This window comes from Bombina bombina, chromosome 7, assembly GCF_027579735.1.
Source record: "Bombina bombina isolate aBomBom1 chromosome 7, aBomBom1.pri, whole genome shotgun sequence".
NCBI lineage: Eukaryota > Metazoa > Chordata > Amphibia > Anura > Bombinatoridae > Bombina > Bombina bombina.
Window position 1 is genome coordinate 554,402,407 of NC_069505.1, and position 14,866 is coordinate 554,417,272.

General features: G+C 40.7%; 1 protein-coding gene across 2 annotated transcripts in view; it reads left to right on the forward strand.

Moving 5' to 3' along the window:
- The window catches only part of RING1 (ring finger protein 1), a 62,693-nt gene extending 51,597 nt beyond the window's left edge, over positions 1-11,096 (forward strand). For both annotated transcript variants that reach the window (XM_053721880.1, XM_053721881.1), the window contains exon 7: positions 1,462-11,096. In XM_053721880.1, the coding sequence (XP_053577855.1) occupies positions 1,462-1,563 (102 nt within the window). In that variant the 3' untranslated portion in view covers positions 1,564-11,096. The remainder of the gene's footprint in view (positions 1-1,461) is intronic.
- Positions 11,097-14,866: the final 3,770 nt, after the last annotated feature.

The following is a 14,866-nucleotide window of genomic DNA, read 5'->3' on the forward strand; positions in this document are numbered from 1 at the left end:
TCTGTTGCTCCACCTTGGAGTCTTAACCTTGTTCCTAAAGTTTTGCAACAGGCTCCGTTTGAGCCAATGCATTCCATAGATATTAAGTTGTTATCTTGGAAGGTTTTGTTCCTTACTGCTTTCTCTTCTGCTCGCAGAGTTTCAGAACTCTCAGCTTTACAGTGCGATTTGCCTTATCTCATATTCCTAAGGTTGTTTCGGATAGAAATATTAATAAGGAAATTTGTTGTTCTTTCTCTCTATCCTAATCCTTCTTCTCATTAGGAACATTTGTTACACAATTTAGATGTTGTGCGTGCTCTTAAGTTCTATTTGCTGGCGACTAAGGACTTTCGTCAGTCTTCTGCATTGTTTGTTTGTTTCTCTGGGACCCGTAGAGAAAGCTACTCCCTGCCATCCTGATTAACATTTGGGAGACTAATCTTACAAACTTCTACACCCTCTTTTGGATGTCTATATACGGGGTGAGCTGACACACCTCTCCCCAATCTGCCAGCCTGCTTCTACCAGCACATATGTGTGCTCAGCTTAAATGTGAGTACCCATTTGGGAATTTACCAATTGCACTTTGAATGATCTGCACATGTAGTGCCTGTTTTTGTGTTTCACTCCCTCCCAGTACTGCATTACAAAGGAAAAACTCTACTGTGGGTGAGCTGTTACACCTGTCCAAATCTACAGCCTGTACCTACTAGCACATAAGTGTGCTTTTGTAATCTGCGAGTGCCCATTTGGCTTGTTCTTTCATTGTAATCCACATATATCTGATGATACTACACATGAGACGCCCCTCTGTTCCTTCTTATTCTCTTTCTTTTTGGTTGAGAAGTATAATATGTTTAGCATATGAGACTGCTGGACAGCAGCCTCCTGAGAGAATCACAGCCTATTCCACTAGGGCTGTATCTTCTTCTTTGGGCTTTTAAGAAACGAAGCTTCTGTGTAACAGATTTGCAAGGCTGCAACTTGGTCCTCTGCATACTTTTCAGTTTTTTATAAATTTGATACTTTTGCCTTGGCTTCCTTTGAGAGAGAGGTTCTTAAAGCCGTGGTGCCTTCTGTTTTAGTTGCCTGTCCTTTCCCTCCCTAATCATCTGTGTCCACTAGCTTGGGTATTGATTGCCAACAGTAATTGATGATTCTGTGGACTCACCGTGTCCAGAAATAAATACATTTATCAGGTAACTATAAATTTAGTTTTTTGTCAAAAGAACGGAGATGAGGGGGCAGTCTACAGAGACTTAGATACAAGATAATCACAGAGGTAAAAAGTATATTAATATAACTGTGTTGGTTATGCAAAACTGGGGAATGGGTAATAAAGGGATTATCTATCTTTTTAAACAATAAAAATTCTGGAGTAGACTGTCCCTTTAATGAGGTGCTGAAATATAATTGTGTAAATAAGAAACAATCTTAAGCGCAAGTTTTAAATAAAATGTCTCTTCCTTTTTTTTTTAGACGCTTAATGGTTCGTTAACGCTCGAGCTCGTTAATGAAAAGTACTGGAAGGTGAGCAAACCATTGGAATTATATTATGCCCCCACAAAGGAGCAGAAATAAGCGTGAACGCTTGACCTTAAGAGACTTTTACCTTCCTTACTCAGCTTTCCCAATCTTTCATGAACTTTCTGGACTGGAATATTGCTTCCACAGCGGAGCAGCATATGCAGGGGGTGTCACTTGCTGACTGGGGTGAACGTGTGACCTATTCCTGTCATGCAACGTGTTGGCACACAAAATAAATACAGGAGTAGTTACAAAGTGGACTTAATCTACATGTTACCCCCTTCAGTGACTGTTCATTAAAGAACAGGGTAGGTGAAAAGGCACCGAGATCATAAAAAAAAGGCACATTTCTGCTTTATTTTTTATCAAAGACTTGAAATGAACACAGGCTTTGTGTACAATAGGACGTCCGTGAAGATGGAACGTGACAGCACAGATTTGTCCCCCCCCCTTTTTGCTTTGAAGAGGACAAGTTTTTTTCTGTGGTGTGGGAGCTAGTGTGCCCCCCTTTTCCACCCCTGAACTTAAAGACCCAATATGAAGGCAAAAGAGATACTGCAATAACACATCCATCATTATATCAGAGCTTAAAGGGACAGTCTACACCATAATTTTTATTGTTTTAAAAGATAGATAATCCCTTTATTACCCATTTCCCAGTTTTGTATAACTAACACATTTATAATAATATAGTTTTAACCTCTGTGATTATCTTGTATCTAAGCCTCTGCCCCTTTTTTTAGTTCTTTTGACAGACTTGCAGTCTAGCCAATCAGTGCCTGCTCCCAGATAACTTCTCGTGCACGAGCACAGTGTTATCTATATGAAATACGTGAACTAACACCCTCTAGTGGTGAAAAACTGTTAAAATGCAATCTGAAAGAGGTGGGCTTCAAGGTCTAAGAAATTAGCATATGAACCTCCTAGGTTAAGCTTTCAACTAAGAATACCAAGAGAACAAAGCAAAATTGGTGATAAAAGTAAATTTGAAAATTGTTTAAAATTACATGCTCTATCTGAATCATGAAAGTTTATTTTGGCCTAGACTGTCCCTTTAACAAACCCACGAATTCCACGTACGTATTTTTTTTCTTTAGAGTATTCTCCATATCTATACAGGGTAGAAATAAATATAACTATAGTTTACCAGTTATAGAACAAAGTTGCCTTTCTTACTCATCCTCTCTTGCCAGTACTTTGGATGGCTCATAAATTTCAGATACGTTTTTTCAACACCTGGATATTGGGAGCTGTCTGCATTTGTATTATGAATTACGGACTATAATTGCGACGGAACCCTGGCAAACCCAAGGATTAATATATTGGATCATTGAAACTCTCCCATTGTTGTATAACATTTGTGTGTTTGGCCCTGACTAGATTTGCGTGGGTTTCCAGTTCATATATTCATTGAATTCATAGCTTGTTTTTTTGTTTTGTTTTTTCGTTTGCTGTATTTTGTCTGTGTTGTTTTCTTTTCCATAATTGTTACGGTTAACCCAGACAGTGGGGGGAAAAAATATTAACTGATTTTCATTTTGTTTTTTTTTGTTAAAGGGTTATAGTATTTTAAAAAAATTGTTTTCCTGGTCCAGATGGAACATTCTATTTTCAATTTGTCTTTTTTCACTTGGTACCTTTTGTTGAAAAGCAGGGAGTTAAGCTCTGCAGTGCTATATGGAAGCAGTTTTGCAACAATGCTATACATTAGCACGAGCACTTTTTCCTACCATGTGGTGCTCCAGATGTGAACTCTACTTACCTAGGCATTTCTTCAACCGAAAATACCAAATGATGAAGTCAATTTGATAATAGAAGTGAATTTGAAACTTTTTTTTTTTAATTGTAAGCTCTGCCTGAATCACGAATTTGGGTTTCGTATCCCTTTAATCAACAATTCCAAAACGAATTGATGAATTGATGAATGGTAGATTTTTTTGTTTTTGTCCCCCTTCAATGTTTGTTTTTAATTTAAAGTGATAAAAAAGATATCTAATGCTTATTGCTTTTGTTCAAAAGCATTGTGCATTAAAGGAACACTGTGATCCATTTTTATTCCTTATTTTAAAATATTTCAACATGTATGATTTTTTTTTTTTAAAAGGAGGTCCTTTTTTATTGCCATTATTGAAAAGGCATGCCCTTCTACATCTGTGGGAGTTGCTCCTATAAGCCAATAAGAATGAATGCTGCCTATTAGCCAATGAGAATGGATTCTGCAGTGTGCAACATGCATATCCTGTTGGATTAAATTTAAATGGAGTTACGTATTCTTTTTTTTTACGCAAAACAAAAGATAATATTGTTAGCATTAGAAGTGTTGCTCTTTCATGTGTGTCGGAAACATTTTTCTTTTTTTGAGTACAGTGTCCGTTTAAAGTGAATGTAAATGTTTATGAATTGGGGCCCGGTTTTTAAAAACAGGAGAACTTTTGTTCATGAAACGTTACATTGCAGCGTTTTTTAAAAAAAATACTTACCTTTCTTTTGCATGATGTACCGAGTCCACGGAATAAACCTAACTTGTGGGATATTGTCCTTCCTGAATGGAAGTAGCAAAGAGAGCACCACAGCAGAGCTGTCTATTTAGCTCCCCCCTTAACTCCACCCCCCAGTCATTCTTCTTTGCTGGCTCTAAGCAGGAAGACTAAAGAGAAGAGGTGTTAAACTGTTTAGTTTAGGGCTGCAACTAACGATTATTTTCATAATCGATTAATCGGCCGATTATTTTTTCGACTAATCGGATAAAAAGAGAATCAATAATACTTTTCTATGTTTTAAATAAAATCCACATAATGAGTGTTACAAATATAAACTTCAGACTAAAACTTTACATTAACACAATTTTTAAGCAGCAGAGCAAAGTTTAAACAAAACAAAACCACAAACTGTTTGAAAAGAGGTAGAACTAGAAAGAGTTAGACTATCACTGTTAATAATATTCTGTTATTCACTCTTTCAGAAACTTTGCATTGAAATGCAAACATCTCAACATGTCCACATGCTTCTGGCTAAAGCTAGTTCTCTGTTTGCAGCTATATTTCCTGCAGCAGAGAAAAGGCTGTTGAGGTGTATAAGTAGGGTTTTGCCAATTTCACCAAAGTGGGATATTTATCTTTGTTAGCTCTTCACCAATGCTAAGTGTTTTCTACCTTGGCAAGGGGCCTCTCAAAGTAACCCTTGACTTCATTCCAACATAAAAATATATTGACTATCTATATGCAATGGTAAATAACCAGCTATAAGGTTAGGGGAAATATCTAGTCCGCTCTAAAAATAACGAATATACACTTTTATAAAGGTTGAAAAACCAACTAATCGATTATGAGATTCGTTGACAACTATTTTCATAATCGATTATTATCGATTATGGCGATTAGTTTTTGCAGCTCTAGTTTAGTTTTATTTTATCTTCAATCAAGTGTTTGTTATTTTTAAATGGTACCGGTGTTGTACTATTTACTCTCAGGCAGGACATAGATGAAGATTTCTGCCTGGAGGATGATGATCTTAGCATTTGTAACTAAGGTCCACTGCTGTTCCCACAGAAGCTGAGGAGTACAGGAAAACTTCAGTGTGAGGAACGGTTTCTTGCTAAACAGCAATGAGGTATGTTCAGTCATATTTTCTGCAGAGACTGTGTTAACTCAGAAAGGCTGACAGTGTGCCCATTAGGGTAAGGGGAAGCAGTAATCCTAGTGTTATCAGAGGTTTTTACTAGCTTGCATAAAGGGTTAATTTTTTGTGGGCACTCAGTTTATGTGAATTTGGGACAAACGTTTTTGTGTCTGGGAGTAACGTTTTCTGTTTTATGGGACATTTGCTTGAGGGTTCTTTGGGGTTGTTTATAACCCACATGGCTTTCAGGCAGGGTTTGTTAATTTTGTGTAGGCCCCAGCAGGCGGGGCCTACATTTACAAGCAGCAAGCAACTTCTCCTGAGGTCCTGAGAGTCTTCTGAGGGACTAATTAAAGCTTTAAACCCCATATTATCGTTCCTAAGGGCAGGTAGGGCCACAGCAGAGCTGTGGCAAGGTGCTAACAGGGGTTTTAACCAGTTTTAGACAATTATCAATCAGTTTTTTTCATTTGGGGGTTTATTGCTTATTAACTTGTGGTGCAATCCTTCTAAAGCTTAGTGGGTACACTGTTAAAATTTCAGAAAAATTGAAGCAATTTTAACCTGTTTTGCAGTTTTTGTATGAATTTTTTCTCTTAAAGGCACAGTACCGTTTTTGCAAATTATGTTTATTTCATTAAATAAAGTGTTTTCCAAGCTTGCTTGCTTTATTACTAGTCTGTTAAACATGTCTGACACTGAGGAAACTCATTGTTCAATTTGTTTAGAAGCCATTGTGGAACCCCCTCTTAGAATGTGTCCCACTTGTACTGATATGTCTATAAATTGCAAACAGCATATTTTGACTTATAAAAGTTTGGCATTAGATGATTCTCAGACAGAAGGAATCAGGTTTTGCCATCTAGTTCTCCCCAAGTGTCACAACCAGTAACGCCCGCACAAGCGACGCCGAGTACTTCTGGTGCGTCTAATTCTTTCACCTTGCAAGATATGGCTTCAGTTATGAATACTACCCTCACAGAGGTTGTATTTAAGCTGCCTGGGTTGCAAGGGAAGTGCAGTAGCTCTGGGTTAAGAACAAATGCTGAGCCTTCTGACGCTTTAGTAGCAGTATCCGATATTCCCTCACAATGTTCTGAGGTAGGGATGAGGGATTTGCTGTCTGAGGGAGAGATTTCTGATTCAGGAAAGATGTTCTCTCAGACAGATTCAGATATGACGGCATTTAAATTTAAGCTAGAGCACTTCCGCTTATTGCTCAGGGAGGTTTTAGCTACTCTGGATGATTGTGACCCTATTGTAGTTCCAGAGAAATCGTGTAAAATGGACAAATATTTAGAGGTTCCTGTTTACACTGATGTGTTTCCGGTCCCTAAGAGGATTTCGGACATTGTTACTAAGGAGTGGGATAAACCAGGTATTCCGTTCTCTCCCCTTCCTGTTTTTAAGAAAATGTCTCCCATTTCTGACACCATAAAGGACTCATGGCAGACGGTCCCTAAGGTGGAGGGAGCTATTTCTACCCTGGCTAAGCGTACAACTATACCGATTGAAGACAGTTGTGCTTTCATTGATCCTATGGATAAAAAATTAGAGGGTCTCCTAAAGAAAATTTTTGTTCATCAAGGTTTTCTTCAACTTATAGCATGCATTGTTCCTGTAACCACTGCAGCTGCCTTTTGGTTTGAGGCTCTAGAAGAGGCTCTTCAGATGGAAACCCCACTAGATGATATTTTGGACAGAATTAAGGCTTTTAAGTTGGCTAATTCTTTTATTACAGACGCCGCTTTTCATCTTGCTAAATTAGCAGCTAAGAATTCAGGTTTTGCCATTTTAGCGCGTAGAGCATTATGGCTTAAGTCCTGGTCAGCTGATGTGTCATCTAAATCTAAGCTTTTGTCCATCCCTTTCAAAGGTAAGACCCTATGCGGGCCTGCATTTAAAGAGATCATTTCAGACATTACTGGAGGGAAGGGTCATACCCTCCCTCAGGATAAGTCAAATAAGACGAGGACCAAGCAAAATAATTTTCATTCTTTTCGAAACTTCGAGTGGTCCCTCTACCTCTTCGCCTGCTGCAAAGCAAGAGGGGAACTTTGCTCAATCCAAGCCAACCTGGAGACCTAATCAGGCTTGGAACAAGGGTAAACAGGCCATAAATCCTGCTGCTACCACTAAGTCAGCATGGAGGGGTAGCCCCCTATCCAGGACCGGATCTAGTAGGGGACAGACTCTCTCTCTTTGCTCAGGCCTGGGCAAGAGACGTTCAGGATTCCTGGGCAGTAGAAATTGTAACCCATGGATACCTTCTAGATTTCAAGGATTCCCCTCCAAGGGGGAGGTTCCATCTTTCTCAATTGTCTGTAAACCAGACAAAAAGAGAGGCGTTCTTACGCTGTGTAGAAGATCCTAAACTAATTCCTAAGAGTTCCATCTTTACAAGATGGAGAACATTCGGACTATCTTACCATTGATCCAGGAGGGTCAATATATGACCACCGTGGATTTAAAGGATGTGTATCTTCACATTCCTATCCACAAAGATCATCACCAGTTTCTCAGGTTCGCCTTTCTGGACAAGCATTATCAGTTTGTGGCTCTTACTTTTGGGTTGTCCACTGCGCCGTGAATCTTCACGAAGGTGCTAGGGTCCCTTCTGACGGTTCTAAGGCCACGGGGCATAGCAGTGGCGCCTTATGTAGACAACATTCTAATTCAAGCGTCGTCCTTCCAACTAGCCAATCTCACACGGACTTAGTGTTGGCCTTTCTAAGGTCTCACGGGTGGAAAGTGAACGTAAAAAAAGAGTTCTCTTTCCCCCCTCACAAGAGTTTAATTTCTAGGGACTCTTATAGACTCGGTGGACATGAAAATTTTTCTGACGGAGGTCAGGAAATCAAAGATTTTGTCCACCTGCCGAGCTCTTCATTCCATTCCTCGGCCGTCAGTGGCTCAGTGTATGGAGGTAATCGGACTAATGGTAGCGGCAATGGACATAGTTCAGTTTGCTCGCTTGCATCTCAGACCACTGCAACTATGCATGCTCAATCAGTGGAATGGGGATTATGTGGATTTATCTCCTCAGATAAATCTGGATCAAGAGACCAGAGACTCTCTTCTTTGGTGGTTGTCACAGGATCATCTGTCCCAGGGAATGTGTTTCCGCAGGCAAGAATGGGTTATAGTGACGACAGACGACAGTCTTCTGGGCTGGGGTGCAGTCTGGAATTCCCTGAAAGCTCAGGGTTTGTGGACTCGGGAGGAGGCTCTCCTACCGATAAATATTCTGGAATTAAGAGCGATATTCAGTGCTCTCCAGGCATGGCCTCAGCTGGCTTCGGCCAGATTCATCAGGTTTCAGTCGGACAACATCACGACTGTGGCTTATATAAATTATCAGGGCGGAAAAAAGAGTTCCTTAGCGATGATAGAGGTCTCAAGGATAATCCAATGGGCAGAGGCTCACTCTTGCCATCTGTCAGCGATCTATATCCCAGGTCTAGAGAACTGGGAGACAGATTTTCTAAGTCATCAGACTTTTCATCCGGGGGAGTGGGAATTTGCTCAGCTGGTTCGGCTATGGGGCACACCAGAGTTGGATCTGATGGCGTCTCGTCAGAATGCCAAACTTCCTTGTTACGGCTCCAGGTCAAGGGATCCTCAGGCTGTACTGATAGATGCTCTAGCAGTACCCTGGTCGTTCAACCTGGCTTATGTGTTTCCACCTTTCCCTCTCCTTCCACGTCTGATTGCCAGAATCAAACAGGATAGAGCATCAGTGAGTTTGATAGCGCCTGCATGGCCACGCAGGACTTGGTATGCAGACCTGGTGGACATGTCATCCCTTCCACCATGGTCTCTGCCATTGAGACAGGACCTTCTGATTCAAGGTCCATTCAAGCATCCAAATCTAATTACTCTGCAACTGACTGCTTGGAGATTGAACGCTTGATTCTATCAAAGCGGGGTTTCTCTGAGTCAGTCATAAATACCTTGATTCAGGCTCGAAAGCCTGTTACCAGGAAAATTTATCATAAGATATGGCGTAAATATATTTTTTGGTGCGAATCCAAAGGCTTCTCCTGGAGTAAAATCAGGATTCCTAGGATTTTGTCTTTTCTCCACGAGGGATTGGAGAAAGGATTATCAGCTAGTTCCCTAAAGGGACAGATATCTGCTCTGTCTATTTTGTTGCACAAGCGTCTGGCAGATGTTCCAGACGTTCTGGCTTTTTGCCAGGCTTTAGTTAGAATTAAGCCTGTGTTTAAACCTATTGCTCCGCCATGGAGTCTAAATTTAGTTCTTAGAGTTCTTCAGGGGGTTCCGTTTGAACCCATGCATTCCATAGATATTAAGCTTTTATCTTGGAAAGTTTTGTTCCTAGTTGCTATCTCTTTAGCTCAAAGAGTTTCTGAACTATCTGCATTACAATGTGACTCCCCTTATCTTGTGTTCTATGCTGATAAGGTGGTCTTGCGTACCAAGCCTGGGTTCCTACCTAAGGTTGTTACTAACAGGAATATCAATCAAGAAATTGTTGTTCCTTCTCTGTGTCCTAATTCTTCTTGTAAGAAGGAACGTCTGTTGCACAACTTGGACGTGGTTCGTGCTTTGAAATTTTATTTGCAGGCAACCAAAGATTTTCGTCAAACATCTTCTTTGTTTGTTGTCTATTCTGGAAATCGTAGGGGTCAAAAGGCTACGGCGACTTCTCTTTCCTTTTGGCTGAAAAGCATCATCCGTTTGGCTTATGAGACTGCTGGACAGCAGCCTCCTGAAAGGATTACAGCTCATTCTACTAGAGCGGTAGCTTCCACATGGGCTTTTAAAAATGATGCTTCTGTTGAACAGATTTGTAAGGCTGCGACTTGGTAGTCGCTTCATGCCTTTTCAAAATATTATAAATTTGATACTTTTGCTTCTTTGGAGGCTATTTTTGGGAGAAAGGTTTTGCAAGCAGTGGTGCCTTCCGTTTAGGTTCCTGTCTTGTCCCTCCCTTCAGCCGTGTCCTAAAGCTTTGGTATTGGTATCCCACAAGTTAGGATGAATCCGTGGACTCGGTACATCATGCAAAAGAAAACAAAATTTATGGTTACCTGATAAATTTCTTTCTTTTGCGATGTACCGAGTCCACGGCCCGCCCTGTCTATTCAAGACAGATAGTATTTTTTTTTTATGTAAACTTCAGTCACCCCTGCACCTTATAGTTTCTCCTTTTCTTCCTTGGCCTTTGGTCGAATGACTGGGGGGTGGAATTAAGGGGGGAGCTATATAGACAGCTCTGCTGTGGTGCTCTCTTTACTACTTCCTGTCAGGAAGGACAATATCCCACAAGTTAGGATGAATCCGTGGACTCTGTACATCGCAAAAGAAAGAAATTTATCAGGTAAGCATAAATTTTGTTTTTTCTGCAGCAAAGCCGGATCGGCGATACTCTGCCCGCTTCTCATGCTGTACTTAGCACAGCAATGACGAAACCGGCTTCGTCCAATCACGAGATGGACGCTCTAGGGTGCACGCCATGATTGGAGGAAGCCGGTTTTGTCATTGCTGACGTAAGTACAGAGGAGCTGCGGGCGGGAGATCGCCGCTGCAATGTAAAGTTTCATGAATGAAAGTGCCCCTGTTTTTAATAGTATTTTTACATTCACTTTAAGAATGCAGGGATTACATGTGCAGTTATGTATCTACAATGTGCATCAACCACCGTATTTAGTATTTACAATATGGCCTCACCTAGTTTTTAGAAGATCATGCAAGCACTTTGTTGTTAGGCTGTCGGGCAGTCAGAACTCAAGAGGAGAGCAATACCGCTGCCCCTTTTGGTTTGTGTGGTAAACGTGCAATAACGACCGCCGGGAGGAGTCAGTGTGGTGCTCTTTTGAGGACAAGCATTTATGGCTGGGCTGGGGGGGGGGATATGAGTCTTTGTACTGATCTAAGCTATTCTTTGTATAAATACAATTTATTTTTATTGTGCAACATTTTAGTAAAGGTGACTTACAACATGTGCGTGTGTGTTTTCGTGCGTTCCGTATTTAAAAATAAATACATTTTAGGCTTAACAGGGTTCGGCAAATCCTGGGGAATCTGAGCCATGATACATAATGTTTTGGGTCTTCAAGGGCTGAAGATGGGACTATATTTTTGAGACAGAGCTTGAGAAATCCCTGGGAACAATGGTTCTTTAAAGGTCATATTGGTCAAAAAATGAAATGCTCTAAATTGTTAGACTATCAACCCAGCACTACTATGTGTTTAACCCCCTGCAATGGGAGTAAAACATAACAGTAGAAGTACTGCAGGTCCTGAGCTGAAACCGTGGCTGATCCAATCAGCAGTGTTAGTCACATGACTGAAATGTGTAACTAAGATTGTATGTAAGCAGCAGTTTATGCTTGGAACCAGCAGTGCTCTGCAGGTCCCGAGTGGTGGTTCTACTGCGTGTTTAACCTATTTGCAAGGGTTAAATACACAGTAGTCTAGGGTCAATAGTCTTACTATAAAATGGTTTGTGACCTATTGTTTAGATGAGATAAGGTGCAGTGGGCATATGATAGAAACTAGCAAGTGGCAGTATATTTATTAAATAGACTGTGTTTAAAAAATGACTTGAAGAAAATATGACGAGTATAACACACAAAATGGGGTCAATTTTAACCCTTTCAAAAAATATATTTAATGATTTTCAGCATTTTGGTAGATAGATTATTAGATACATTTTCCTGAAGGCTTGTGATTGATTCCAGTGTTAGATATAACAAGATGTTCTCTAGTCTTTGTAGGTTCTAGGGTTTAAATAACAAAGGTACAAATCCCCAAATCCAAACTTATTCTAAAATCCAAACTGCCTGAGGCTACCTAGGTATGCTTTTAAACAAGGGATACCAAGAGAACTAAGCAAATTTGATAATAGAAGACAATTTAAAAGTCTCTAAATATTGCATGCCCTATCTCAGTCATAAAAGTTTAATACTGGTACAAATTCCCAAATCCGGAATTCCAAAATTCCGACTTTCATTAAAGGGATAGTAAAGTCCAAATTAAACTTCATGATTCAGATAGGGCATGCCATTTCTTTCTTTTACAAGATACGATGAGTCCACGGATTTCATCCTTACTTGTGGGCTATCGCCTCCTGGTCAGCAGGAGGAGGCAAAGAGCACCACAGCAGAGCTGTATATATATATATATATATATATATATATATATATATATATAGCTCCTCCCTCCCACTCCAGTCATTCTCTTTGCCTGTGTTAGTGATAGGAAGAGGCAAAGTGAGGTGTTAGTTATAGATTCTTCAATCAAGAGTTTATTATTTTTAAAGTAGTGCCACAGTGTGCTACTTTGTTCTGGGGTGTAGCCTAGACCAGATCAGTCTCTACAGTAGAGCATTTGGTGGCTTTAAAGCAATGGGAACTTGTGGGACATTATTCTCACTGTGCCTCCCATAGATGTTATGCTGCCCTGTTTGTAAAACTCTGAGGGAGAAAATGCTCAGTACTTTTTGTTTCCACAGGCCAATGTGAAGGGGAGGAGAGAACTTCACAAGCCGGGTGAGATGCCTTACTGCCGGGCAGACTTCTAAGGTAGGTGCTAAGCTTTATTTTCTGGATATACAGGTTTGGTATGTACTCAGAAAAGTTTTGGCACTCTATATATTGACACATTCCTGGAATGGGGATGAGTTTTTCAAAGGCAGTTCTGGAAATCCGAAGCAACATGTCATCTGTATGACTCCCAACGGCTTATAACTAGTTAAACAGCCGACAGGGAGGGTTATCCTATATAACACCTAAATAGTGTATAGGATTCTTGTGAGGTATAATGTGTGATTACAGTTTTATACACGATATGTTGCATATCCCTGTTACTTTCTTTTTCTATTGGAAATTGGAAGCCGACAGGCAGGGTGATCCTATTTAGGTATATCATAAAATAGATTTGGGAACTGACAGAATGAGTTATCCTGTTTTAGTAACAGATATACAGGATTGTTACATGTTCCCTTTTCTACCGGTACCCCTGATCACTACGGCTTATGTTTAATAATTATTAGCCGTCAGGGAGATGTTTGTTGCCTTGTTAGTACGATTCATGCATGTATTTAACATGTTGGGTGCAGGGCCATCTTTAACACAGGGCAAAAGGGGCAGCTGCCCAGGGCCCAGTCTTTGTTGAGGGGCCCAAGAATCCTAAAAAAAAAAAAAAAATTTTTTTTTTTGGTTCATGCCAGACTGCTGATGTCATGTGATGTGGGGGACACACACAGTCAGTCCTAATACTGTCACAGTCAAAAGTTCTCTGCTGGCACAGAAACTGTGCCAGAGTGTGCCGGTGTCATGTGACATGCGAAGCTAGTGCCATGTGCTGTTTTACATGTGCACTGTGCAGTACTGAATGCTAAGCCCTAACTCGGCATCAGAAAAGGTCCTGCTGGGGTTACCACTGTTACCAGGTAACTGCTCTGGTGATGGGGATTGTTCAGGGTAGGGCTGACTGTAGGTGCATGCAGCAGAAAGCTGGAGCAGCAGGCACGTGAGGATTTGAGCATCTGTGCAGCTGCATACACTGCTCTCTTCAGTCTTGAGGCTGTGTGACTCATCTCACAATGTATCCATGCAGCCTTTGGCTGACAGCATCACATCCAATCTGCTTGTCCTCTTAACCCTGCTCTTTCTGCTGTGGCCTTAAGATCAACTAACTGAAGTTTGTTAGGGGAACAGTGCTTTGTAGAAAGGTGTCAGTAGTGAGAGGGAACTTGTTCCTAGCAAAGAAGTGACATGTGCTGCTGTGGCTGATGTATAGTGTCATGCTGATGCTTAACACATTAATAAGGTTTATTTTTATAGGTTTTTTTCTCTCTGTCTCAGATTTTACAGCTTCCCATAGTAGTTCTGCTGTTCCAGTCAGTAAACTTGTATTTGTCTGCACCTCCATGCTTCCTCCTCAGTCTTTACCTTGCTTTACTCCTGTTGGCTGTCCTAAATCACTTAAACCGGCTAACCTCACACCAGAATCACATTAAAAAGCATTTTCAATTAATCCACAGTGGAGGAATTTATATATTTATTTACTTATTAGTACTGCTTAGGTCCAGTTTCACATATTGTAATTTATTTCATTTTTTTAAATGATTAGCTCAGCAGTGGATGATCCACTGCTGGGCTAATAATTTAAAAAAATAAAATAAATTGATTTAGTTGTTTTTTGGGATGTTGGGGTGGAGTGCGAAATTGCATTGGGAGGGGGGGCTAAGAAAATGTTTGCCCAGGGTCAAGTCAATATTAAAGACGGCCCTGGTTGGGTGCACTATTGAGATGGCAGCCGGCAGGGATCAGTTTATATTGTTAGTTACTGTTTATTGAGAGCTGACTAAGGGTTTGTTTGTTTTTAATCTTGTTCTCCCGGCGGCTCCATTTTGTTTTCACCATGTTTGTCCGCACAGGAGATTGAGCTTGATACGCCCACGATGGGCGGAGCTTCATTACGCGCCATTGTGTGCGCGCCATTCGGCTAATTATTGATCTCCCGGCGGCTCTATTTTGGCTTTACATGATTGAGCTCGATACACCATTATGTGCGCGCTATTTGGCTAATTTTTCAAACGGAACGCCGGATGCCTCCTCGGCTGTGTTTTACAAGCATACAGCTGAGAGGTTTTTCGCACCGCTTGAAGAGTCTTTGTGTACATGGGACGCTTTCTCTGTCATGTTAGGCAGAGAGGCGTCGCAAGCTCGCAGTATTTAAGGCAATTTCCATTTGTCATTATGCC